At 57.0% G+C, this 25,165-nt stretch overlaps 2 protein-coding genes and 1 long non-coding RNA gene across 4 annotated transcripts; 1 reads left to right on the forward strand and 2 right to left on the reverse strand.

The window, feature by feature from the left end:
- Positions 1-3,494: 3,494 nt before the first annotated feature.
- LOC137202435 (uncharacterized) lies at positions 3,495-10,409 on the reverse strand. Its single transcript, XR_010932611.1, has 3 exons — positions 10,201-10,409; positions 8,497-8,591; positions 3,495-3,641 (listed from the first exon to the last, which is right to left on the reverse strand). It is a non-coding gene; the product is annotated as an uncharacterized lncRNA (long non-coding RNA).
- A 68-nt stretch (positions 10,410-10,477) lies between these two features.
- CDC42EP1 (CDC42 effector protein 1) lies at positions 10,478-18,568 on the forward strand. 2 transcript variants are annotated; one of them, XM_067697997.1, is made up of 3 exons: positions 10,478-10,611; positions 15,216-15,986; positions 17,299-18,568. In XM_067697997.1, exons 2-3 carry the CDS (start codon positions 15,524-15,526, stop codon positions 17,919-17,921), a joined length of 1,086 nt encoding a protein of 361 aa, XP_067554098.1. In that variant the 5' UTR covers positions 10,478-10,611; positions 15,216-15,523; the 3' UTR covers positions 17,922-18,568. The 2 variants fall into 2 exon arrangements, with proteins under 2 accessions (XP_067554098.1, XP_067554099.1); XM_067697998.1 differs by lacking the exon at positions 10,478-10,611 and adding an exon at positions 10,686-10,866.
- A 439-nt stretch (positions 18,569-19,007) lies between these two features.
- On the reverse strand, positions 19,008-24,880 carry LGALS2 (galectin 2). Its single transcript, XM_067697999.1, has 4 exons — positions 24,806-24,880; positions 20,857-20,939; positions 19,476-19,635; positions 19,008-19,336 (listed from the first exon to the last, which is right to left on the reverse strand). The coding sequence occupies exons 1-4, from the start codon at positions 24,809-24,811 to the stop codon at positions 19,190-19,192; spliced, it is 396 nt and encodes a 131-aa protein (XP_067554100.1). The 5' UTR covers positions 24,812-24,880; the 3' UTR covers positions 19,008-19,189.
- Positions 24,881-25,165: the final 285 nt, after the last annotated feature.

Here is a 25,165-nt window from a genome sequence, read left to right on the forward strand (position 1 = left end):
CCAAGCCTCCTAGCAGCCTTGCCCCATCCTCCCGGCAAGGAGGCCTCAAGGCAAAATGCGGTGGGTGCAAGATGAGGCTGATGGAGTTACTGGCCCATCACCCCCACCCAAAGATGGGAGACTGAGGCCGCCAGAGCCTGGTCAAACCAGAGCTGAAGCCTTGTGGCCCCACTGGGGCAGGATGGGATCTGGCCTCCTCCTTCCCGACTCCCTCAGGCCCTCCACCGTCAAAGCAGGGGAGGGCTCTGGGGTTGGGGGAGGAGAATGGGGAGGGTCACCCAGACGTGGGGGGGCTGGGCCCTGGAGCCAGGGATACTTCCTGCGGACACTGGACTCCCACATTCCTGGCCATTCCGAAGACTCAGTCCTCCTCCCTTCTCGCCCTCCCGGGCATGGGGGGAGGGCAGTGCCTGGGTCTGAGCTGGCTGCTGGTAGCGGGGACCCTGCAGGGAGGGACTGAGGTTCCGACTAGAGGGGCTGCCCGACAGGCCTGTCCAAGGCACCGCCCTGGGGGTCCTTCTGATTCTCATAAACAGGAAGTCCCCCCCCGCCCCCCTGTCAACAGGCCCCTGTGTATGCAGACGCTGGACTCTGGAGGCCCAGCAGCCCTTGACCTCTCCGGCTGCTTCCTGTTAGCCGGGCCAGAGGAGAGAGAGGCAGACAGAAATGGCCTGAGGGAGTGTGAGAGCAGAAGAGAAAAGCGCTTAGAGGCTGAAAGGAAGGAGGCCAGAACAAGCCCGGCACATAGTAGGTGCTCAATAAATCATCCGGCCTGAGGTCGGATAAGGAGGAGAGGGGCTGCTCTGGGAGAACAACACAGCTGGGGGAAAGAGGGGCTGGAGGTTCCCACCCCGCGCTCACTGAGGCCCAGCACACAGTAGGTGCTCAGTAAATATTTGAGACGGATTTTTAGGATAGGCATAGGATAGGCGAGGAAGGCGAGTCCTTGGGAGAACAGCACTGGTGGGGGGCAGGGAATGGGCTCCCCCGGCCTGGCTGCTCCCTGTGGGTGGACAGCCCCTAAGAATCAGCTTCCCATTGTCCCTGTCTGGCCCCCACCCCGCCTCACGGCCGGCTGGGCCAGGCCACTGTCTCAAGGCCCTTTATTTTTAAAATCCCTGCGGTGTTCCCACCCCAAACCTAAGGAGCAGTGCCAGCCACAGATCCGCCTGCGGCCTGGGCTCAGGGCCCAGAGGCGCCGGGGGTGGGGCATCCGGCCACCCCACAGCTGCCGCCGATGCAATTCTGGGAGGGCTACTAGGCTGACCAGCCTGCCTGCGCAGGGGTAAGGAGGCCCCTGGCACAATCCCCGCTCTGGGCCCAAGGTGTTAGCCCAGAGGCCTGCTACAGGAGCAACCAGATATGTATGTCGCATCCAGTGTCTTATTCTTCTGTAAAATGAATCTTTCCAGAAGATTCGCTTTACAGAATCTTTCCCCACGTCCCACCAAACAAATACATGCACAGCACCTACAGTGTGTAAGGAGGGTGGCATGGGCTCGACTACATGGGGGTGACAGGTGGGGCCTGAGGAGGATGCAGGCGGTGCAATTGTGGGGACAGTTCTGGAAAGAGCCCCCCGACCGTCTCCATTCCTTCCAGGCTCTGTGACCTTAGGCAAATCGTTTGGCCACTCTGAGCCTTGGGCTCCTCCCCTGTAAGATGGGACAATAATAGCTACCACGGAAGGCTGTGGTCCATCTCCAGGCACAGCAGTGAACAAAGAGCCTAATGTCCTGGGGGAAGATGATCCCCCATATGAACAAGGTCACGGCAGTCGCGAAAGACACGGAGTGGAAGGGAGGGTGCTGGTGGGGTGAGGGGTCGGGGAGAAGTTAATTTGGATGGGTTGTCTGATAGGCTTCTGAGGAGGTGACACTTGAGCTGAGAGGGAGGCAGCCTTTCACTCACCTGGGAGAAGAGTGTTCTGGGCAGAAGGAACAGCAGTGCAAAGGCCCTGAGGCAGGGGAGTGGGGGTGACCTGACATAATGGGGATGGAAGGACTTTGTAAACTCTCAAGGGCTGTGCACTTGGAAGGAGGGGTTATTATTGTTATTGTCACTATGTCAAGTTTGGGGAGGAGACAGGGATGTCAGGCAGACACATGCCACAGCTGAGAGCTGCCCCTGCCTCCCTTCCTGTTCAAGTACTCAACCTAGAGAATGCCCAGCTGGCAGGCCAGCAGACGTGCCTGGGTCCTTGAACTGCAAATGGCATTCACTCCGGCCAAACTCCTTTTCTCCTTTGATCCTCCCAGTAGCTATGAGGTAGGGCTGGCAAGGCTTATTAGTGTCATATCCATTTGATGGATGGGGAAACTGAGGCACAGGGTGGACACAGGATGGTGGCAGTGGCTTGCTGAGATCACCTAGCTCACTAATGGCGAAGCTTAGCCACATGCTCAAGTAGCCCGGTTCTCAGGCCAGGCTATCCCCCTGCCTCGCCCCGGCATCTGGCCCAGCACCCACAAACCAGCACACAGCCTCCACCAGGAGGTGCCAGCCACCCCCCAGCCTCCAGCCCGAGAAGAATGCGGCCTGAGCCTCCCCGTGGGAGCTCTGGCCAGCAGGCCTTGGCAGGAGAGAGGCCGGCTGAGTCAACCAGAGGCTGGCAGGGGCTCAAGCTGCCCACCGAGGTGGAGTCAGAGATCTAGAGGGGGCTGCCCACCCCCCACCCCTCACTCTCCATGAGACCCTCCCTCCTGCTTGCCTGAGTGGCTGCCAGCCCAGTTAACCCCTGCAGGCCTGACAGGGGAATGGCCTGGTGAGTATCAAACAGTCAATCGCCCTGCAGAAAAGTGCTGTGGGACCTCAGGTAGGTCACTTCACCTCTCTGGGCCAGTTTCCTCACCTGTGAGATCCACTACTTACCCATGAGGATGGTGTCAGAGTCTTTATGAATTAATAAAGGTTACTCTGCACATAAAACTGTACAAGCCATTGCATCTCCCCTCTGCGAGCTGGGGTGCAAATTCCTGCGTCCAGAGGCAATGGCTGTGCCCTGTTGCCAGGTGCCGAGGAGTTACTTAATGAGTGCTTGCTGTGACGTGACAGTTCAGTTCAGGAAACAACTCAGAAAAGTACAAGGAGCCTGAACATCTGCAATCGTTATGATACACACCCCCAACCTGTGTTTGTAAAGCTTCTTTTCCAGCCATCTTCTTTGATTGCAGCATTATTATTCCCATTTTACAGATGCGAAAACTGAGGCACAGGGAGGCTAAGGAACTTACCCAAGATCTACTAGTCGGAGCCAGCTCTTCTGACTCCTGGGCAGACATTTGGAAGGGCAAACATCGGGGAGGGCCCCAGGAGGTGGAGGGAGGAGCAGTGAGCAGAGGTTATGGGGAGTTGACTTCTGCTCCATTTCAGGGAGAAATTCTTGACCAGCAGAGCTGTTCTCTTGGAATGAGCTCCCAGTCACCAAAGCGGTGTAAGTTGGGGCGACATCCATCAGTCAGGGAGGCTTCTGAGCAATCCCGGCCCCAGGAAGATGTGTGTGCAACACACGGGGTTCCTCCCCACAGCCTCACACTGCGAGGACAGGGTCCCTTCGTGGTCTCAGAGCCTTTGCCCTCAAGGCAGCAGGGCAGTGTGAACGCCACAGACTGAGGTTTGAATCCAGTGGGACCACTTCCGAGCTGCAAGAGGTTGAAGAAGTAACTTTACCTCCTTGGCCTCAGTTTCCTTATCTGTATAATGGTGTTGTGAGGATTAGGGCCAATGCAAGTAAAGCACCCAGCCCAGAGCTCAAGCTCGCGTCTGGCACTTAGGAGGTGCTTAATTACTGCTCCCCTCACTTCAGCTCATCCTCCTCTTACCATACGTCCAGGAAAGGGGGGAGGAAACCAGGAGCTAAGAAGCTGTGTGGGAAGGGGGATCATCGGAAGAACCCAGGACTCAGAGCCGGGAGTACCGGGTTCGACTCCCAGCTCTACGGACAACAGGCAGGGGCCGTGGGCCGGTGGGAAGGGCTTTCCCTCCTCTGTTTCTGCGTCCACCACACAAAGGAGATCATGCATGTAAAAGCCCTGCATCCACCAAAGTGGGCTGGCTTTTGTTAGAAGAAAACAGACGGGCCCATGCATCCAGGAATAAGCCCATGGTTGTGGGCCGAGGAAGGAGCCCCACCGGCCCTAGGCAGGACCAGGTGAAGCCCCAAGGGCTGGGATAGGCTGGGGGCATCAACGCTAGCGATGGCCAGGGCAAGGCAGGGCTGGCCTCCAGCCCACAGGCCTATCTCTCAGGCCAGGCTGGTCAGCAGAGAATGGGCCATTGTTTCTGCTCCTCAAACACTTTTCCTGTCCCCCCCCTTGCCCCTGCTCTCCACACCGGCCCCTCCTCATGTTGAGAACAAAGATCTCCTGGAGGACCCGCCAACTCGTGCAACACTGTCCTTACATCCAGGCCCCTGGCCACCTGGCCCAGGTCTGAAGAAGCCAGCCTCATCGTCCCTGAGATGGCAGGGTCACCAGGCCCTGGCCCTTCTGCTGTCCCTCCCCACCCCCTGCAGCTACAGGCACCTCAGACCCCCACTCCCCGCCCCCCATCCATCCGACTGTCCTCCTCAGGGGCGGGGCTGGAGGAACTGACCCCACATCCTTCCTCAGCCCCCCTCCAACTTCTTGTCCTGTTCTCCAGGAGAAAGGGAGCCTGAGGGGCCGGCGGGGGGGGGGGGGTTCCCTTCCCCCATTTCCCTGTGGAGCAGTGAATAAGGAACCAGAGCTGCGTTGGCCTGGAAGGCTCCGGCTGAGAAAACTCTTCCACGCGGCCAGCCCTCTTTCCAGAGCCTGGAATTCCAGAGGCGTTTCCGGCCCTGACAGCTGCCTGCTTCTGGGAGCCACGCTCTCCCTGTGGGCCTCACAGTCCCACCCTCTAAAATACCCTTGGGATTAACTCCCATCCTGACCCTACTGCTCCCAAGAACCCACTGACACCCGGGCATCACCTCAAGAAACAGCCAAGCGGGGACAGCCAGGGACTAATCTATCATCACCCAGCCCCCAGGCCACCCGCCAGCCCCAGGCCAGGCCCTGATGCCCCAGCAACTCAGTCATCACTCCAGCTGACACCCCATGGCGCACACACCCACATCAGACACACACATTCAGTGTACCCAGCCTGGCTCTCACACCTTCTGGTTCGCACAGCTTCACATGTCTGTGTAGAGCCTGGTCCCACCTCCTCCAGGCAGCCCTCCTGGAAGCCCTGCCAAGTCCGTGCTCTGTCTGAGCCTTAACTCTCTGTGAGCCTGTCTGCTTCAACCTGTTAGGCTGGGAGCTGGCACACAGTAGGTACTCAACACATGCCCATTCACACTGAAGGCAGCCATGGGGTGTGGGGCGGCCAAGGACTCCAGCTCCACTGCTGACTCGCTGTGCAGCCCCGGCAAGGCCTACACTCTCTGGGCCTCAGTGTTCTCCGAAGCCCACTGAGGCCCTGAAACTTCCACCAATTGCTGACTCTTGGGGATCTGGGGTAGGCGGAAGGAACTAGGAAGGAAGGGCTGAAGGTTCCTTCCAGGAAAGTCTCTGTCCCCTGGCTCCCCTCAGAGCACGTTCCTGTCCTCAAGGTCAACCAGGGAAAAAAACTTGGGGCCAGGTTGCCTCAGGCCTCTGCTAATGAGAAACCCCAGTAAGGATCCCAAGGCACCTCAGGGTCTGTGACACCTGAGGGCAGCCATTGCTGGGGAAAGGGCAGGGGCCCAGACTAGTCCACACCACAGAGGGCCAGGCACAGCATTCAGGGCCTCTCTCCCATCTTCCACAGTAGACCCTCCCCAGCTTGTCTTCTCCCCTCTTGAGACCGGCTTTCTCCCCAGCTCCACCTGTGGGCAATCTTACCCGAAGACACAAGGCCCAGTTCAAATGCCACCTCCTCCAGGAAGCCTCCCTGGACTTCCCCAATCAGTCCTCTGCCTCCCTGGCCCCTTCTACCACTGTTTTGGCCTTTCAGCCCTACCAGTTCCTGGCCTCTGTCTTCCTCACCACATCAGACAAATCTCTGAGAGCAGAGACTGCATTCCTTACTCACCACTGCCTCCTCACAGGGTACCCAGACCAGGGTCTGGCCCACAGCAGGCGCTTACTTAATATGTGTTAAGTGAAATCGCCTCCTGGGAAAGGAAAGTCCTAACAATAGTAATAATAATGGCTACCCTTCATTGACCATCACCTACAGGACAGGTAGTGAATTTTATGGCTCATCACAGGGCCCAGGTGAGGAAGTGGCTCAACCAAGGTCACTCAGCTAGTGAGAGGCAAAGCCAGGATTTGAACTCGGGTTGGTCTGACTTGGAAATGCATGCTGGGTGATAGAAGTGAGAGCATGGGGTAGCCCCCTTCGCCCCACTGCTAGTCTCCCCAAGCTGGGGAACTAGTCTGCAGTACAAATCACTTGGAGAACCCAATGCTGCCCCCTTCCCTGCAATGCCCAGGTGTGTCTGAGCCCCTGCCGGGAGTCCAGCCCATGGAGAGTGTCCCTGGAGTGGTCCCAGCAGGAGGACATCTGCCCTCAAGGTGGTTGCAGTCCAGTTGGGGTGAAAAGGACCCCCTTCCTGTGCTGGCTGTGACCATTTGTTCCCCAAATGCGCCAGGAGCACAGACATCACTGTCTCATTGGAGAGCTAGCATACAGAGTAACCGATGCCAATATGGAGGAGGGACCAGGAGCAGGGGAGAGGCTCACTGTGGAGGAGGGCCTCCAGGAGGAGGTGACATTGCAAAGAAGCCTTCAAAGATGTTTTGCCCAAGGGCAACCCATTGATGAATGTGAGTGAGGTGTGTACCTGAGAAAGATGACGACATGCTCAGAAAGTCATGTTGGTCAGCAGAGGCCAGATATGAGTTGATGTAAGATCGTGAACAGGGAATGAGTGGGTGCAGGGACCCATGTAGGTACAGGCGGGCGGGTAGATGGCTGTGGGTGTGGGCAGTGGAACAAGTGTTGCTGGATGGATAGAATGGGGGGGGATACACGGGTGGGTAAATGGATAGGGACGGAAGGAGGCATGGGTGGGGAGGTGGATGGATGGGTGGGGGGTAGCTAGATAACGGATAGGGCTGTAGGCAGTGGGTCAACTGAGGTGTAGTGGGTAGTAGGATGGCGTAGTGGATGGGTAGTAGGTTAACAGATGGATGGGTAAATTGGTGGGTAAATGGATGTGTAGAAGGGTGGGTAGATGGATGGATAGGAGTGTGGGTGGTGGGTGGGTAGATGGGTAGTGGACACTCAGAAGACAGAAGACTGGGGGAATTTTCTGGTGGTCCAGTGGTTAGGACTCTGCACTTCCACTGCAGGGGGCATGGGTTTGATCCCTGGTCCAGGAAATAAGATCCCACATGTCTCGCGGCATCACCAAAAAAGAAAAGAAAAAAAAAAAAGACAAAGGACTGAGAAGAGCAATCAGTGGGTCATCGAACAGATGCATAAACTGACCAAAATTCGAGCCAGACTTTGGGATGGAAACGATGCATCCTCCTCGGGAGGGACTGGGATGGGGGCTGATAGATGTGGCCAACTCACTCAGCTCAAGGCTCCCACTCCAAACCTCACTGGAGCCTGGTGGGCAGCCACTGGCATTCCTAGGTCCCCAAGAGGGAAGTGACCCCTTTAGCTGTGCCCTGCCCCCTCCACCCTAGCTCCATAAAGGACTCCCTGCCCAGAAACTGCCTCCTTTCCATAAGCCCCAGGCCTCAGCCCACCCAGTCTGCAGGGTGAGCTGAGGCAGCAGCTGAGCTCTGTGATTATGGCTCAAGGGGCCTGGTTCCTCAGCACACAGGAAGAGAGGGGGCCGCCTGAACTCCAGGCAGCCAGTCCCACCTAGCGGCTCCCAGTCCCCAGCTGGGAGGCATTTGTTCTGCATTCTGCACGCTGATTACAGCTCTGCCAGGGTTAACCCCTGCGCTCCTGGGCACAGTCTCTTGACAAGGGAAGGAAGGGGATCACAGGAAATTGGGAGAGGAGAAAACCATGGGAAATGGGGACTGCTCATCCCTGCATCTTTCACAAGGATGCCCAGACCCCTCCCTTTCTCTCATTTTCCGGAAGGAAAAACTGAGCTGGATCCTTAAATGAGGAGTGAAGCCAAGAACAGGAATGCAGCCTATATAGAGAAGTACTGTACTTCTATCTGGAGAGAGGCTTAGAATGAGGGGAGAGCGCCTCTCAGTCTCAGTTTACCCATCTGTAAAATGGGGCAATGAATTTCTAACTCACAGGTTGCCTCACAGAGAGCTAGCAGAGACAAAGTGACCGGCACATAGTAGGAAGGTTCTCAACCACTGGTTGTTCCTTGCCTGCCCCTGAGCCCGGAGCTAAAGCAGATAGAGAGTATGTACGGCAGGTTGTAACTTTCTCCATTAACACCGCTCTCTCGGCCATATCTCTGGGGCTCTCAGCAAGTAGTAAATTCCCACGAGCAGCAAATTTCCACGCTGCTATTATACCCATTTTACAGACAAGAAACTTGAGGTTCAGAGAGGCCAAGTGCCTTACCCGTGGTCTCAGGGCCTCTGACATCACACCAAACTTTGCCAGCTGCTCCGGGGGTCTTCTGACTAGATGTGTAATTTATTGTCTAACCAGGTCACCTCTGAGAGTGAAAGGAAGTGCTATTAATAATTACGCTGGGACAGTAGGCATCATCTGGGACCGTCCTGGGCAAACCGGGAAGTATGGCCATCCTGCCACCGTTGGAGGCTTTGGGAAAGTCACTTTGCTTCTCTGCAAAATGGACATGATGGCAGTATTGCCCCTACAGGGATCTCATGAGGATTAAATGTGATGACGCATGTGAGGGACTACAGGGCCTAGTATGCATTAGATGCTCAATAAATGCTGCTTGTTACTACTGCTGTTAAGGATGATAACCACAGAGCGCTAGTCCCTGCCTCCGTCACTGTCCTTCACTGACGTTCTTGGCTCACAGCAAGAGCTTCCAAATTCACACTTGATCACACTGCTTGCTGGCTTGGTGAGGTGGGACACCTGGCCCAAGCTTAATTCCCCAACGCCTGGCCCAAGTCTCTCCCAGCCTTTGACTGTGCCCCCCATCTGGGCCTCTCAGGGGCAGCCCCCCTTCCCCCATGCTATTCAGTGCCTCTGAGATGTTCCAAATTTTCCCAGGGCAAAGCATCTTCAAGCCTGACCCCAGGGAAAGAGCTCTGACCGACTGGAGTCTCGGTGCTACTGCTGTGTGAGCAAGTGCTGGAATTCTCTACACCTCAGTTTTCCCATCTGTCCAGCTAGGGAAATAACCCCTCTCTTGGTGGCCAGCACGAGGATTCTGGGAGCCAATGAAAGGAGCACAGCGCTCTGAACCGCAAAAACATCCTCCTTCCACGTGTGTGTGAATATGGCTCCTCCTCCAGCCACACCTGCCTCCTCCATGCAGATCCTTAGCTTGTTCTATCTCTTGCCAGGTGTGTGTGCATTTCCACTGCCCTTCCCTCTGCCTGTGTGTCCTTTACAAGTTAACTCTGGTATCACCTCTTCTAGGACACCTTGCTGAGCCCCGCCCCTCTCCTGCAGGCTGTGTTAGGGGTCTCTTTGGGCGAGGACAGCCCCAGGTCTTCCTGCCTGTCCTCAGGGGCCTCACAGTCACAGTGGAGTATCAGAGGAGGTCAAGACAGCATGAGGCAGGGATCGGAGATCTATCTCCCCTCCTTGAGGACGGCACAGAGTGCTGTCCCTGGCTGATTCCCTGCCCCTCACGGGTGGGGTTGAGGGTGCTCAATAAAGCTGTCGGAACCCATCTATCTGAGGCGCGACCTCATGTAATTGTTCAGCAAGATTCCTAGGTGCTGACACAGCAGAGGACACTTAACAACATAACATCTGATGCCTGCTGCTATTATGCCATTTTACAGATGGGAAAAGCAAGGCACAGAAAGGATAAGCAGTGACCAGAACAGAATAGGAAGCCAGGCTGTTGAGTTCCAAGGTCCACAGCCCTGACCACACAACACACCGCTCTACCAGTGGCCTGCACCCCAGTCTGGCTCATGTCTGTGTCCTGGTACCCGCGGGGGCCTGTACTGGAGCAAAAAGGAAAGGGGGGTTAGGAGTAAGGGTGGGTATCCCAGCTTGTAGAATTTAAGGTCTAAGCAGGACTCTGGCATTCAAGGCCTCTGAGATCCGGCTTCCCTGTTCCCCAAACTCCCGCAGGGAGCGGCTGAAGAGCCCAGCAGCGAGAGTTACCAGGTCAGGGCGTCCCAAGGCCACGCAGGGAGACGGTGGAAGAGGGCTTGGGATCCGAGGACCGAGTCACCTCGCCCGGGCAACCCGCACGTTCCCCGGCTCCCCCTGCCCCAGGCAGCAGGCAAAAGCCTGACCGGACGTCCCCGCCGCTCCCCCTCCAGCTTTCGCCGCCGCCGCTCGGGGCGGCGTGATCGGTGCCCGGGACGGGGGCCCGGCCCCGCCCGCAGACGGGAGGGGAGAGGCGGGAGGAGGGAGCGGGCCCACACCCCGCCCCCGCCCCCGGAGCCAGCCCGCGGAGCCCGCGGCCAGGGCGGCGCAGACCGGCCCAGCCACTCGCCCGGGCTGCGCGCCGGGACGCGCTGCCGACGCGTCCGCCCTTCGCCCCCAGCTCCTGCGGCTCGCGGAGAGAAGGTAACTGCGAGCTGGCCCGCGGGTCGTCGAGCCCGGGGTGGGCGTGGACACCGGCAGGGGGATCGCGGCGCCGCGGGGACTTGGCACCTCCGCTAGGCTCAAGGAGCGGGGGAGGGGGGCCAGCCTGCCAACGTCGCCCCGGGTGACAACAGGCAGGCCCGGAGCGCTGGCCGCGGGAGCGGCAACGGGACGCTCCAAGTTTTCGGGTTGTTTTGCAATGTTCCCGGCGGGAAGAGTGGGGCAGAGAATTGGAAGGTAAAGCGGGTTGCGGGAGGAGGGGGCGAGTCGAGGGCAGTCTAGGCTCCTTCCTGCCCTGGGAAAGGAAGGGAAGGAACGGGGAGGGGGCTATGTGTCGGAATGTCTGGCCCCTTGTCGAGGCCGGCGCGGAGAGCGGGAAGTGGGGGGGACCGCTGGGGAGATGGTCCAGGCACCCTGCCCCCTCCCCAACCGCCGCATTCCAGGCCGGAGCAGCGGATGAGGTCATCCCGTCCGGTTCCCCTCGGGCCAAGGCAGCCGGCTGCCCCCTTACCGGCGGAGCGACCCTCCGCATTCTAACCCCGTACCTCCCAGAGGGAATGTTTTCTGGCCAAAATCTTTCCCGGGACTTCCAATCCCGACTGCTCTCGAGACTGTTCTATTCTTGCCGAGACAGGCAAGACTCGAGAAGTTTGAAGCCCATTTTCTGGATCGGGAAACTGAGGCTCAGACTGGTGAAAGGACTGGCCCGGAAGCCACAGCCGCACGAAACGCGGCGCAGGGACTGGAACCGAGGACTTGGGGAGACCCTGCCGGAAGCCAGTCAGCCTCGCCGAGCCAAAGGCTGATTCGGCTCTAACTTGGGGTGTCTGGGCAAGAAGAGTCTCCCCCTCTTCCTCCTTCCTCCCCTGTGGCCCAAGGTGCTCCCTCCTACTACTATCCCCCTTGACGTCCTGAGAACGGGGTCTCCGCTGCCACTGTGGACAGCTTGCTACGCTCTTTCTGGCCTCAGTTTCCGCGTCTTGAAGTGGCTGGACTCTGAGAACCAGAAGAAGGCAGCCCCCAGGGAGTTAACCCCTTGTTCCAGAGGCCAGAGCAGCCCTAACAGAGACAGGGTCCCGCTGCGCATTGGCAGGGGTGGTGTTACCCAGCGGGACACTTACGAGAGGGGGGCTATGTGCAGGGAGTGGCCTCCAGGATGAGAGGTAGTGCCCGCTAGGGGCCTGCGGGTGACCCCCAGGTGAACGCTAGGGTGCCGCGGCCCCCACACCCGACTCAGCCTTGCCTCTCCCCCTCCCCCCACCTTGGTTCCTCCAACCACAGGTGCCTCCACAGCGGCCCCTGCTGGCCTTCCCTAACGCATGGTCCCTGCTTCCGGCCCCAAATCTTGTCCTCGTGGTCACCGCCGCTATTGAGCAAGCACCTACCAAGTACCCAGGCCTGACTGTCCTCTGTAGGGTAAACATGCGACACTGAGGCTGCACGGTGACCACTCTAGCCCAGGTCACAGACACCGAATCTGCAGAGCTGAGTCTCCTGCCTCCCAGGCCTGCCCTTCTGTACTCAGCGGCTGGGCACCTGCCCGGACCCCAACAACTCTTCCCCACACCCCTGGAGTCTTCGCCCACTCCCCTGGCATTTACTGTTGATGTTGGTCGACTCCTGGGGAGGTTCCCAGCCACACCACTTTTTTTTGTTCTCTGACTTGGGGCAAGTCAGTTCCCTTTCTGTGCCTCATTTTTTCCATCTGTAAAATGGGTATTTGTGAGCATTAGCAGGTAGTATTCCTGGACAGGTGAGGGGAGATAGGCCATGTTCCTGGACAGCCGGAGCCCTGCTTACTCCAGGGCCAGGTGGGGCACCCCTAACCACCAGCAATACCTAGTGGTCAGAGTCAAGTGCCAAGCGGGCTTCCATCAAGGGTCCCCAGAATGAGAGATGTTAGTGTCAGAATGTTGGCTTTGAAACCCAGCCCTGCTTCAGGAGCCAAGGGTCTAATTGACAGCATCTTCCACTCTTAAAACTCTCCTGCGAGAGGACCAGCTTCGATGCAGTTCTTGTTTTCCACGTGGGAAAACAGGTCCCCAGTAGCAGTGCCCTGCCCTCGGCTCCACAATGCCGCAGGTCTTTCTACAGCAGTGGGTGGGGTAGAGATCTTTTGGAGGTGCCCAGAGATATTTGGGAGGTGGGGGCATCACAAGATTGGGGCAGAAGCTGGTCTCACAAGTCAAAGTGGCCATGGGTGTTGGGTGGGGGCTGGAGCCCCTTTTGCTGAGAAAGGAGGGGCTGCTTCTAGAAGCCAGGGAATTGGGGGCTGGGGAGAGGTGGGTGTGGCCCCATGGCAGACACAGTAACCCCTCTTCATGACATTTCAGGATGACACCCTCCCCCCCCTCCTCCAGAGATTTAATCCTCATCTCAGCAGAGCAGGGAAACCTGGCGCATGGCAGGTACCTGCCATGTGACCTTGGCCAAGTTCCTTCTCTCCAAGCCGCGGCTCTTCCTGTAAAATGGGCTAACCCTCCAGCTTTTCGGGGCTGTTGGAGAATCAGATGACATCATGCAGTGGCTGGCCAAATGCAGAGCGCTTCATAACTTCAGCAAACATTCCACAAGGACTTCTTGGTGCCTGGGGTGCCAGGGAAAGGGATGATTCAGAACCGCCCCCCGGGGGGAGGAGTTAGGGTTGGGAGAGGATCAGATGGTGGGAAGGGAAGAGAATGTAGTCAGAAAACAAAGCAAGCTTTGTTTTATTGCCTCCTTTGTTTTTATCTTGTTATTTAACCTATTTTGAATTTCAAATAACATTTGAAGGGCAGAATTGAGGTTTTTACGCTTGGAGGTGGCAGCAAAAAAATTTTTTTTAAGTTGACACTCAGATCTAGGTGTTCTTGTTAAGAATCATTATCAACGTCTATCAGTCTATCAGCTCAGGTGCCGGGCCTGTGGAGATAAATGACTTGCCCAAGGTCACACTGTGAGGCCACTGAATCCTCCACCCACCCTCACTCGGAAGGTGACAAGGGGTGAACCTTTGGCATGAAGGTATCACAAAGAACTCCTGTGATTAAACTGGTATTGATTTGGCACTTGGCCGCCTGCAGAGCCCAAGCTGAGTGCTGGGACGGAGGGAGGAGGGAAAATCCAGGGAGTGGCCCCAGCCTCAGAGTGTGTTGTGATCTGGAGAGACAAGACTGGGCTCCACGGGCCAGTAAAGGCTACGTGAGTCAAAGGCTCTGAGTTGACGTCTCTACCGGCTCTTTTTTTTTTTTTTTTTTGCGGTATGCGGGCCTCTCACTGTTGTGGCCTCTCCCATTGCGGAGCACAGGCTCCGGACGCGCAGGCTCAGCGGCCATGGCTCACGCGCCCAGCCACTCCATGGCATGTGGGATCTTCCCGGACCGGGGCACGAACCCATGTCCTCTGCATCGGCAGGCGGACTCTCAACCACTGCGCCACCAGGGAAGCCCTCTACCAGCTCTCTTGATGTGACCTTGAGCAAGCTTGGCCTCTCTGGGCCACAGGAAAACCAAATGTGGGAACATAGGCTCATAGGTGTCCTCCAGCCTACACTTTCTATGATACTAGAAGGGGTAGCGTCGGACCAAGAGAAGCTTAGGGAAGACTGGGACTGGGGAAGAAAGTGGGGGAGAGATCAGGAGGGCAGGGAGTAGGCAAGAAATAGCTTTTGGCACCAGCTGAGGTTTTTCCAAAACTTGTTCCCCGGTGACAAGGCTTTTGTCAAAACTATGATAATATTCTTTCCTGCGAGCCTTCTCAGAGCCTTGAATATGCTCAGGCATGTAGTAGGCATCTGGAAAAACCACTTTTGACCACAGGATCCTTTTTCCAGGAAGCATCTAGAAGGCGAAGGGTTCTGCTGTTTACACAGCAGTTCACAAAACCTTCATTGGGCACCTCCTCCCTCCTGGCCTTGCTGGAAGACAACCCAACAAGAAGGGAGGTGACTTACTCAACCCACCAGCAGGAGGCCCTTGGAGTTCAAGGGCTCTGGGGTTGGGAGCCCTGCTTCACCATTGCCTACTGTGTGGCGTCGGGCAAGTCCCTTCACTTCTTTGTGCCTCAGTTTCTCCTCTCTCTATAGAGCCTCCCTCAGGGCTGTTGTCTGGGTTAAATGAGTGATGAACTTAAGCCATTGGCGCTCAGTAGGTGCTTCACCAGTGGGCGCCGTATAACGACCACTCATACTTTTTACCTACACACAGCTTAAGTGTGCAGCTCGATGAATTTTTTGTGTCCCCTCCCAGTCTATACCTGTTCAAAGGCAACCACAATTCTGATTTCCATCACATTGTTTTGTTTTGCCTGTTCTTAAATTTTCTGTACGTGGAAATATGCGATGTGTCCTCCTTTGTGGGTCTGCTCAGCATTTTCTCCATGTTCCCCATCATTTGTTCTTTTTTTTTTTTTTTTCTTTACTTTTTGCTCGCACCACGAAGCATTTGGGGATCTTAGCTCCCCAACCAGGGAGGGAACCTGCGCTTCCTGCAGTGGAAGCACAGAGTCTTAACCACTGGACCACCAGGGAGTCCCCATTTGTTTTCTTTAGCTGTTATTATTTGGACCCAGGATGCCCCCAGGCCTACCACTACTTTTCTTTCTTTTAGGTCTCCACCCCTGGGCAGGAGAGGGGCTGTCTGCATTTGAGGCACGTCTGGTGCTTTCTGTGTTCCTGGACAGAACACCTACAGCTGCTTCCACAGGGCTAGGAGCCAGGCCTCAGGGACAGACAAGCCATGGACTTCCCATAGCCTCAGTATTTGGGGGCAGCACCTTAGGAGAGCAGGGGCGCAGGCTCCATCCGCCCCCTTTCACTGAGAAGGAGGGAGCTGAGAAGCGGACCCTTAGCCCAGCCCAGCGCCCTCCCCAGACCCCCCCGTGGGCATGGACCAGCAGCTGTGAACAGCCAGAGCCGATGCCGGGCCCCCAGGGGGCCGGAGGAGCCCCGGCCATGAACCTGGGCAAGCTCTCACCCGTGGGCTGGGTGTCCAGCTCGCAGGGGAAGAGGCGGCTGACTGCGGACATGATCAGCCCCCCACTCGGGGACTTCCGCCACACCATGCATGTGGGCCGTGGCGGGGACGTCTTCGGCGACACCTCCTTCCTCAGCAACCACGGTGGCAGCTCACGGGGCACCCACCGCTCGCCCCGCAGCTTCCTGGCCAAGAAGCTGCAGCTGGTGCGGAGGGTAGGGGCACCGCCCCGGAGGATGGCTTCCCCACCTGCGCCTTCACCTGCTCCACCTGCCATCTCCCCCATCATCAAGAACGCCATCTCCCTGCCTCAGCTCAACCAGGCCGCCTACGACAGCCTCGTGGTGGGCAAGCTCAGCTTCGACCGCAGCCCTGCCACCTCCACAGATGGCCACTCCAGTTACGGTGAGGGCCTGGGCTATCTGCCTATTTTCCAGAGGCTGAGTCCCAGGGGGTTTGATGGTTCAGGAAAGACTCCAAGTGAGCTCTTTTCCCCACAGCATTTCAGCCTCCGTGGAGGTCAGGCCCAAACCCCAAATCATGGATGGAGCGGGTGTGGGGGGGGGTCACAGGGTGGGAACCTGCTCACTCCCCAAAACACTGAGGTTAAGAGGTGAGGAGATGGGGTTTGAGTTCTACCTGCCCCTGAGCTGCCCCACCCCACACCCAGGCTCTTGGCCTGGCTGCCCACTTCAATGGAAGCAGCTCCCTTGTGTCAGAATGATATAGTGGAGAGGCAGAGAGCCAGGGCTCTGGATTCAAATTCTGGTTCTGCCTGATTCCCAGTGATCCAACTGACTGCTGTTAAGTCAAGTCCTGGCCTGTATAATGGGCCCCTCAGGGTCACTGCTAAGATTCAGTGAGATGATACACATATTCAGTGTGGCCCAGAATCTGGCACATAGTAGGTGCTCAGGACACAGGAGCTGTCGCTGTGTCGTTATGTGAACAAAGTTTCCTGTAACTTGGCAAATTTGGAAAACCACTCGCGTGGACAGAAGCCAGAGGCCCTTCCTGCCGGGGTGGGGAGTGGCAGGTGTAACCTTGACTCCCCCTCTGGACAGCTCACCTGGGAACCGGGGCCCCTGCTGCCACCTGGTGGCCATTTCCTGCCCTGCAGTTTTGCCCCCGGTGCTCCGTCTCCAGGGGTGATGCTTAGAACCTCACTGAGGGCTGGTCCACAGTCCCACCACTATATCTCAGTCCTGGTAGTCCTGGAGCCAGGGGCTGGGACAGAGGACCTTTGGAGGGCATTTGCCTGTCCTTTGGGTCTTGATTTCTATGTAGTCAGACTCTGGGTGCTGGTTCCATCCCTGTGCCCACACACCAGCCCGTATGCTATAGGTTCATGGCAGGGAACCAGGGGTCATACAAGTTCGCAGCTGGGACTGAGAGTCAGGAGATTTGAGCTCCAGGCTTGACTTCAGCCCATCAAACTCTGTGGCCCTGAGGTAGCCCTTCCCCTCGTCCCAAACTGAACCTCACTTTCTTCATCTGCAAAATGGGAATGAGGATTATGTAAATTCCCAGGGTTGACAGGAGGATCACACAAGAGACTACGGGGCTCACTGTATTGGGAAGATGGGGAAAACTGAGGCCAGATGGGGGAGTGGCTTGCCAAAGGCCACAGAGCAAGCTGGAGTTGGTCCTGGCTTTCCCCTCCCCAGTTCCTGGTTAGGGACCCCAGCTATGACCCTGGTCCCTATTTCTCTTCTAGGCCTGGACTCCGGGTTCTGCACCATCTCTCGCCTGCCTCGCCCAGAAAAGCCTCGTGACCGAGACCGTGATAGCTCCTTCCCCTCTGAGCCTGAGCTTCGCCGCTCTGACTCCCTCCTGTCCTTCCGCCTGGACCTCGACCTTGGGCCCTCTCTCCTCAGTGAGCTGCTGGGGGTCATGAGCCTCTCAGAAGGCTCTGCAGCCGAGACCCCAGCCCCAGCCCCTGCTGCAAATGCCCCAGCCCCTGCTGCAAACCTCCCGACCCCTGCCTCAAGCCCCCCACCCCGTGGACAGTGCCCCAATGGGGTAACCCTGGGGTTGGGCCCAACGGCCGAGGCGAGGGCCAGCCCAGTAGGGGAGCGTCCCTGTGCGCCTGCTGGCGTGGGCCCCGGCAGGCACTGGGGAGCAGGCCGTGGTGGCAGCCAAAGCAGCTGCCACTACGCTGAGATGGGTGCTCGGCGCGAGCTGGTCGAGGCGCTGCCCCAGGCTCGGGCCTCTTGGGAGAGCCTGGACGAAGGGTGGGGGCCACCGCAGGCAGGCAGCAGGGCCTCCGTGCCCAGCACGGTGCAAGCCAACACCTTCAAGTTTGCTGAAGCTGAGGAGGATGACGAGGTCAAGGTGTGAGCGGCTGGGCATGGGCTCAGGACCCCAGCCAGCCTCGGGGCACCGCCTATGAACCCCCCGGGCGCAGAGCCAGCCCCTCACCTGACAGCTGGGTCCCGCCAACGAAAGATGGGAGAAAACCCAAGTTGTCCCCAGACCCCTCCACACCCCTGCAGGACAGACATGGGAGGGAGGCCAGAGGAGACCAGGCTTGTCCTGGGACCTGCGTGTTCCCATGGGCCGTGCTGGGCCGCCCTGCCTCCCCCCACTGCCACTCTGGACCCAGTAGCCATTGCTCGGGCCCACCCGCCACCCCAGGCCATCCCCACCAGCTGGAGGGCCTCGCCTCACAGTGCAGCCTTTGTGCTGGGAAAGCTGCCCTTGCTGGGTGGGGGTGGGGAGCATAGCACATAGAGCCTTTGTCCCCTCTCCCAAAGGGACCGCCTGCCCCAGCTCATCCTGGAGTTGCCCCCAGCAGGGTCCCCACTGCCTTTCTGAGAGCCCCAGCCCTTGCTAAGGCTGCTTCCCCGACATTCCCCCCGCCACCCCACTTGTCCCAGAAGCCTCAGAGAAAAGTCAGGTGTGACCTCACAGTGGGGGAATCCCACTTTCCCGTGCACCCCAGACCTGCCTGTGGGTCCTGATTAAAAAAGGCTTTTTGGATAAAAGGTGTCCTGCAAGATGCTTGAGGACCTGGGAGGACAATGTCAGCGCCACCTGCTTGAGTCCCCTAAGCACTGGGTTTGGAAAGCCAAGGACTCCCCCAGGGGGCCCCGGTGAGGGGAAGGGCCGAGGCATTGGGTAATGAGTAATTAGGCCGGAATGAATAGCCCTGCGATAAGAGGCCCAGGTGGGAGCCCTTATCTATAGTTCCGGGAACAGCCCCGAGCCCAGGTGCCTGGAACCATAATCCCACAGGGCAGCTTGGCACTTGCCCTGGTGATAAAAGGGGACAAGCAGGCAGGACTGGTGGCTTAGAGGTGTTCGGGAGCACATCCCAACCCCCATGTGGCAGTCCAAGGACCTTATGCCTCAGTTTCCTCATCTGTATCATGAGGATGCTGGGAGCATTAACATAGTGGAAAGCACCACAGTTCCTACCACGGAAAGACTCTATAAAGGTGGATTCTTTTGTTGGTTCTTAGCCTTGGGGGATGAGCGCAGAGGGTTAGGAACAGCAGATGGGAAGCGGGGGACCCAAGGGCTGCTGATCCCGCGTGACTGGAGGTAGCTGGGTGTCAGGAGCCGGAATCCGCTCCGGGGTCTTGCGTTCTGGCGAGGTGCTGCCCTCAGTCTAGCTTGAAGGAGGAGATGCTGAACCCGCCCTGCACACTCAGGTATCTCAAGTGGTTGTGGCCCAGCCTGTTGGGAAAGGTCAACTGGTGCCCGTCTGGCATCTTCACCTTGAATTCGTTGTTCTCGAAGGTCACGAGGAGCTGCAGTGGGAGGGAAGGCATCAGGGAGGCAGGAGCACCCTGGAAAGGGGCCACGGCAGTGCCTGGTGGGCCAGGGTGCCCTACCATCTGGGCTCTCTCCTTGATATCCTCCTCAGGCCCCTTCCGCCTTTGACCTCACCTTGACCTCTGATCCCGGTGTGAAGCACATGTGACTGTCCCGTTGCTCCTGCCCCCAGCAGTTGTCATCCCATGTGTTGCAGACGATGGTGGATTCATCGAAACGTGGGTTGAAATGCAGGTTCAGTTTATCTGTCCCCTGGCCCAGATTAATCACAAAGCTGCAGGGGAAGGAGTAACAGGTGAGAATAAGGGGCCAGCCCTGGCTAAAGCAGCTTGGGGCGCAGGGCTGACCACAAACTGGAAGAATCACCAAAGGTTGTGTTAATCAAGGTCTGTGCCTTAAAACAAGGGAGGTGACAACTTGATCAGACTTGGCACTGGAGTATCACATTCCATTTAGAGCACAGACTAAGGTTCCTGACAAGAGGGTAACTAATAGTGACATTTCAGGAAATGAAGGTGTCTATCCTGGGGGAAAGAATTGCTGTTCTCAACTCTCTGAAGACCCATTAAGTTTGGCCATAAATAGTTGGACACCTAAAGTGGTGAGCTCCCTGTCATTAGAGGTATGCAATCAGGAGTTGTGTGATCTCTTGAAAAGATCACTACAGGGGCCTGAGTTAGATAGACCTTCAGGGTCCCTGAGAGTGGGATGTTCTGAGTCATGGGGTGCCTTCATTGGGACGTCTCAGACCAGAGGTATCCCACATTTCTGCAACCCTTAGGGACCCACGCAGGAGAAAGGGGTGATTTTCTCTTGGCTCCTACACAATGCGTCTGTCTGCCCTTCCCCAACCAAAAGTTGATGGAGATCGGTCCCAAGAAATGCTGACATTGTCCTGCACACAGGAGAGGCCAACGCTGAGCTGTAACACCTGAGGCGGAGAAATGCCTCTGGTTCTAACGGAGAGAAGGCAAACAAGACCACTTGGCGGCCCCTGGCGGCTGTCGCTAGTATAATGCGTGTGAAAGGCCGGCCTCTGACCCTTCAGCTGGGTCAAGAGGGTGGTTCCCCGGGGGTTTGGGCCTTCAGTAGAGGCACCTGACTCGCCGAGGACTGGGCAGAGCTTCCGGGATTTCTCACTTGCCCCTTCAGCGTCTGTTGGGGGCCAAGGAAACTGAGCACATGGCAGCCGCTGTGGATTCTGAAGCCTCAGATGTGAAAGCAGCCCTAACAGAAGAGGAGCCAGCAGGGGTGTGGGAGGGGGTGAGAGCGTGCAAGAGTGTACAAAAGGCCCCTGGTCTGAGGTCACGCTCCTTGTCCGACCGTTTCACAAGGCTGCCCTTCCCAGCCTGCTCCAGGTCTGTGGGCAGCCCCCCTCCCCCTCCTGCCTCACCCTCCCCCCCACTGGCTCACCCATCAGCATGTCCTGCCTCCCCCTCCCCCCACTGGCTCACCCATCAGCATGTCCTGCCTCACCTGCCCCCCACTGGCTCACCCATCAGCACAGTCTGCGATCTTGCCCTTGATCTTCAGGGTTGTCCCCACCTTCATGTCCATGTTCATAATCTCAAATTTCCCCTGCACCAACAGAGAAACAACCCACACAAATCAATCACACACGTGCCCAGCGCTCTTCTGCTGCTGAAGCCCATTCACCAGCATCATCCCATCCCGACCTGGCCCCAGGCCTCAGTCTCCCTCTGCCCACATGAGAGCACGGAGCTGGGAAGGGAAAGAGCCAGAGTGCTCAGATCAGAGCTTCCCGGAGCCCCTCTCTTGCCCATTTTGCTTCACTCTCATCCACTGCGGCCTGAAGAACAGCCAGATCTGGAGACATGGGGCCCAGCTGAGGGAACCTCAGTTTGCCCATCTATGACATGGATAGAATGACTACTGCCCACCTCACTGTCCCCAAACGTGTTCAAGTGATGACGCACAGCACCCTCTGCAAAACCCCCCAAACAAGGATACGCTTAGTTCTTGCACGAACTTGGAGTCATTTTACTGACAGAAAATGACCGTATCACAGGCAGGTCTAGGCCCATCCCAAACGAAGAATCTATAAAGCTCCACAAGTCACATGTCTGAACATGTCCATCAAAATCCCTCTCCCTACCTCACTTTCCTCATCTATAAAATGGGCTGATTTGATTTATTCACTCAGAAGCAGTTGCCGAGCGTCCACTGTGTGACAGATGCTGTTGGAGGCCCTGAGGTTAACAGCGCCTCCGCTGAGCTGGTTGGGAGGATGAGGGCTCACGTTTGTGAAGCCCACAAGTAGGGCACGGGCTAAAAGCACATCAAGGGACTGTGGTCATCGTGCTTATTTATTGCTACTACGGTATCCATCTGCTTCCTATTTTTCCATCGACCTTGGCACTGTCTGAATTTCCATATAGCAGGGGTTCCCACAACTTTACTACGGTTAGAGGGAGGCTCTCGAAGCTGGGTTTTCAAAGCTCATTATCCCAGCCTGAGAAAATGTCCAGTTTTCACATCCATGGTTGGAGGGTGTGTGGTTGGGCCAGACAGGATATAGCAGCCACCAAATATTTAGAACACTTTATGGGAGAACACGTTTACATTGTGGGATTTCTGTTCACCGATTTTTTTTTTTTTTTTTCCTGGAGGGAGCACACCTGGGAAGCCCTGAACCAACTCGTGGGACCAGGGCGCTTTGCTGAAAGTCAAGGGCGGTGTCCGTGGGGGGAGGATCAATATTCCCCTGCTGGCACAGGGGTAGGGTTGCCCAGTTCTCCTGGAGGCAGTGCCTTTTAAAAGGAAGGCCTGAGGGCTTCCCTGGTGGCGCAGTGGTTAAGAATCCGCCTGCCAATGCAGGGGACACGGGGTTCGAGCCCTGGTCCGGGAAGATCCCACGTGCCGCAGAGCAACTAAGCCCGTGCACCACAGCTACTGAGCCTGCACGCCTGGAGCCTGTGCTCTGCAACGGGAGAAGCCACCGCAATGAGAAGCCCACGCACCACAATGAAGAGTAACCCCCGCTCGCCACAAGTAGAGAAAGCCCGCATGCAGCAATGAAGACCCAACGCAGCTTAAATAAATAAAACAAATTTTTTTAAAAAGGAAGGCCTGAAAGAGACCTTGCCAAGCCCAGGAGAGTGGAGCATCACAGCACGTCAGACCCTACGATGCCTCAGAGCAGGGTTTCCCAGCCTCGGCACCCTGGACATTGGGGCTGGATCACTCTTGTGGGTCTGTCCTGTGTGCTGTAGGTGGTAGAGCAGCAACCCTGGTCTCTATCCACCCGGTGCCAGTAGCACTCTCTCCCCAAGTTGTGATGACCAAAAATGTCTCCAGACGTGGCCAGACGTCCCCTGGGTGGGGGGAAATCTCCCTGCCTTCGAGAAAGTGGGATTCGGAGGCAGGAGACCTAACTCCTCAGATGGGCGCTTAGGGTTAACAGCTGGATCACCGGCCAGACTGGATTAAAATTCTCCTTCAGCCTCTCACAGATCGACAGAGAATGCCTTCCTTAGAGAGGTTATCCAGTCCGTCCCAAAGGAGAACATGGGCGCCCTGCCGCCAAGCAGACCCTCACAGCTGTGTGCCCTGCGGCACGCACAGTCCCCACCAGATGGCGTGAGGACTCTCCTGTCTCCTCCTAGTTGCATGCGCCACCCACCAGGACCCTGGGACAGTCAAGGTGGGACTGGGATGGGGAGAAGCACCCCCACTGCCCCTGTACATCCTGCTGGCTGCCCAGCTCAAACAGAAGAACCCGAGAGCCCAAGGCTGCTGCAGGGCAGGGGCATGAGAAAAGCCGGGCTCGGGGTGTATCTGGACAAACAGGAATGCCCATGGGAGGGGGCCTGACCCCGCTGCTTAACAAAGCCTGAAGCCCAGAGAGAGACAGGGAGGCAAAGCTGGGGTCGGGGTGGGGGCAGGTGTCAGGGGTCGGGATCTAGTGCCAGCTCTGTCCCTAGCTGGCCAAGTGACTAGGGGCCAGCTGTGCCGCCTTCCGAACCTCGGTTCCCCCATCTTTAATATAAGAGGTTTGGACTAGGTGGTCTCTGAGGAAGGAGGAAAAAAAGGGAGGGATGAGATGACCAGGGGTAGGAGAAAGGAGGGAAAGTCTCTGGGCACAAAGGTCCTCCCTGGGAGGCAGAGGGTGGGGAGAGCACCATGCCATCCATGCTGGACCCTCCAGTCACATCCACACCCTGCATCCCACCTGGGCTGACTTGAATATTGTCTCCCGGAAAACCATGTCTCCTCGGAGCCAGTGAATGAGACCTATTTGGAAATAGGGCCAAGTTGAGGTGAGGTCATAGTGGCTGAGGGTGGGCCCTAAATCCAATACGACTGGTGTCCTTATAAGAAGAGGGAAATTTGGACCCAGAAACACAGACACACAGAAAAGACCGTGTGAAGACGGAGGCAGAGTTTGGAGGGACACAGCTACAAGCCAGGGATGGCCACAGATTGCCGGCAACCAACAGAAGCTGGAAAAGACGTGAAAGAATCCTCCCCTAGAGCCTTCAGAGAGAGCACGTCCCTGTCAACACCTGGATTTCAGACCCCAAGCCTCCAAAACTGCGAGACAATCAATTTGTTAAGGCAGCCTCAGGAAACCAATATACCATCCTCAGAAGATGCCATCTGTGATCCAATTCCCCAAATATGGGAGACTGAGGCTCAGGGAGGGGACCTTGTCAAAGTACCTTGTCCAAGGCCACACAGGAGGCTATGGCAGAGCAGGGTTTGCAATAAAAGAATTAGCGAGGGGCCTCAAAGAACCCCCACCCCTGCAATGTACAGCTTGTGATATCGGGCAAGTTAATCTTCGAGTCTCAGTTCTTCATCTTTAAGAGGTTAAAGATGTCTATAGATGTTAGCAGTATTGCCACGATTCATATTTCTAATGAGAGGGAGTTCCCTGGCGGTCCAGAGGTTAGGACTCCAGCGCTTCCACTGCAGGGGGCCCCGGGTTTGATCCCTGGTAGGGGAAATAAGATCCCAGAAGCTGAAGGGGATAGGCAAAAAAAGAAAAAAAAGAAAATTACTGATGAGAAAACTGAGGCTAGAGGGGGAAAGAAACAGGCTAAGAACGGTGGTGGAGGGAGCAGAGGACCTTGGTGTTAAAGGGCTGTGGAGGGACTTCCCTGGTGGTCCAATGGTTAAGACTCTACACTACCAATGCAGGGGACCTGGTTCGATCCCTGGTTGGGGAACAGATCCCACCTGCCCACAGCTAAAAATCCCGCGCGTGCAGCAACTGAGACCCGGCGCAGCCAAGTAAATAAATATTTTTTTAAAAAGGGGGTGGGCTGTGGAGGTGATCTGTCCAACTTCCTCAGTATACAGATGAGGAAACGGAGGCTGGAGGGGCAGCGATGCTCTTCCGCCAGCATCCACCCCACCCCCACTCAGGCGAAGAGGCAGAGGGTTGGAGGAGGTGGGCAGTGGGGAGCCAGCATCCTCACCGACATGGTGGCAGCTCCTCACGGCAGCTCTCGGTGGCTCCCGGAGATCTGGGCTCAGGGTCTCACCACACAGCCCAGCTTATATCCTAGAATATTACACATTAACTCCTCCAAGGCCATAAATGAGGACTTTGGTCCCTTCTGCCAGGGTGTTTCTCCATCCGCATCTCCTGGTACCCAGAACAAACAGGCAGAAGCCTCCTCACCCCGGCCCAGCCCACTCAGCCCAGAGCATCCTCCTGGCCTCCCTCCAGCCCAGCTTCCCAGCCTCCTCCCAGATCTCGAGGGCATGTGAACCCAGAAGCACCGCTGAACTGGGCGCCAGGAGCGGGAACAAACCATGTGAGCTTGTCAGGCTAC

This window comes from Pseudorca crassidens, chromosome 11 (genome assembly GCF_039906515.1).
Source record: "Pseudorca crassidens isolate mPseCra1 chromosome 11, mPseCra1.hap1, whole genome shotgun sequence".
In the NCBI taxonomy this organism is placed as follows: domain Eukaryota; kingdom Metazoa; phylum Chordata; class Mammalia; order Artiodactyla; family Delphinidae; genus Pseudorca; species Pseudorca crassidens.

Bases quoted from the DNA above. Each gene is read 5' to 3' on its own strand.
- CDC42EP1 (XM_067697997.1), top strand. From the start codon at position 15,524: ATGCCGGGCCCCCAGGGGGCCGGAGGAGCCCCGGCCATGAACCTGGGC. The intron at 15,987-17,298 runs GTGAGGGCCTGG...TTTCTCTTCTAG, and splicing joins AGATGGCCACTCCAGTTACG to GCCTGGACTCCGGGTTCTGC.
- LGALS2 (XM_067697999.1), bottom strand. The intron at 19,636-20,856 runs GTGAGCCAGTGG...CTTCCCCTGCAG, and splicing joins ATCGCAGACTGTGCTGATGG to CTTTGTGATTAATCTGGGCC. The intron at 19,337-19,475 runs GTGAGGTCAAAG...CTCCCACTGCAG, and splicing joins CACCGGGATCAGAGGTCAAG to CTCCTCGTGACCTTCGAGAA.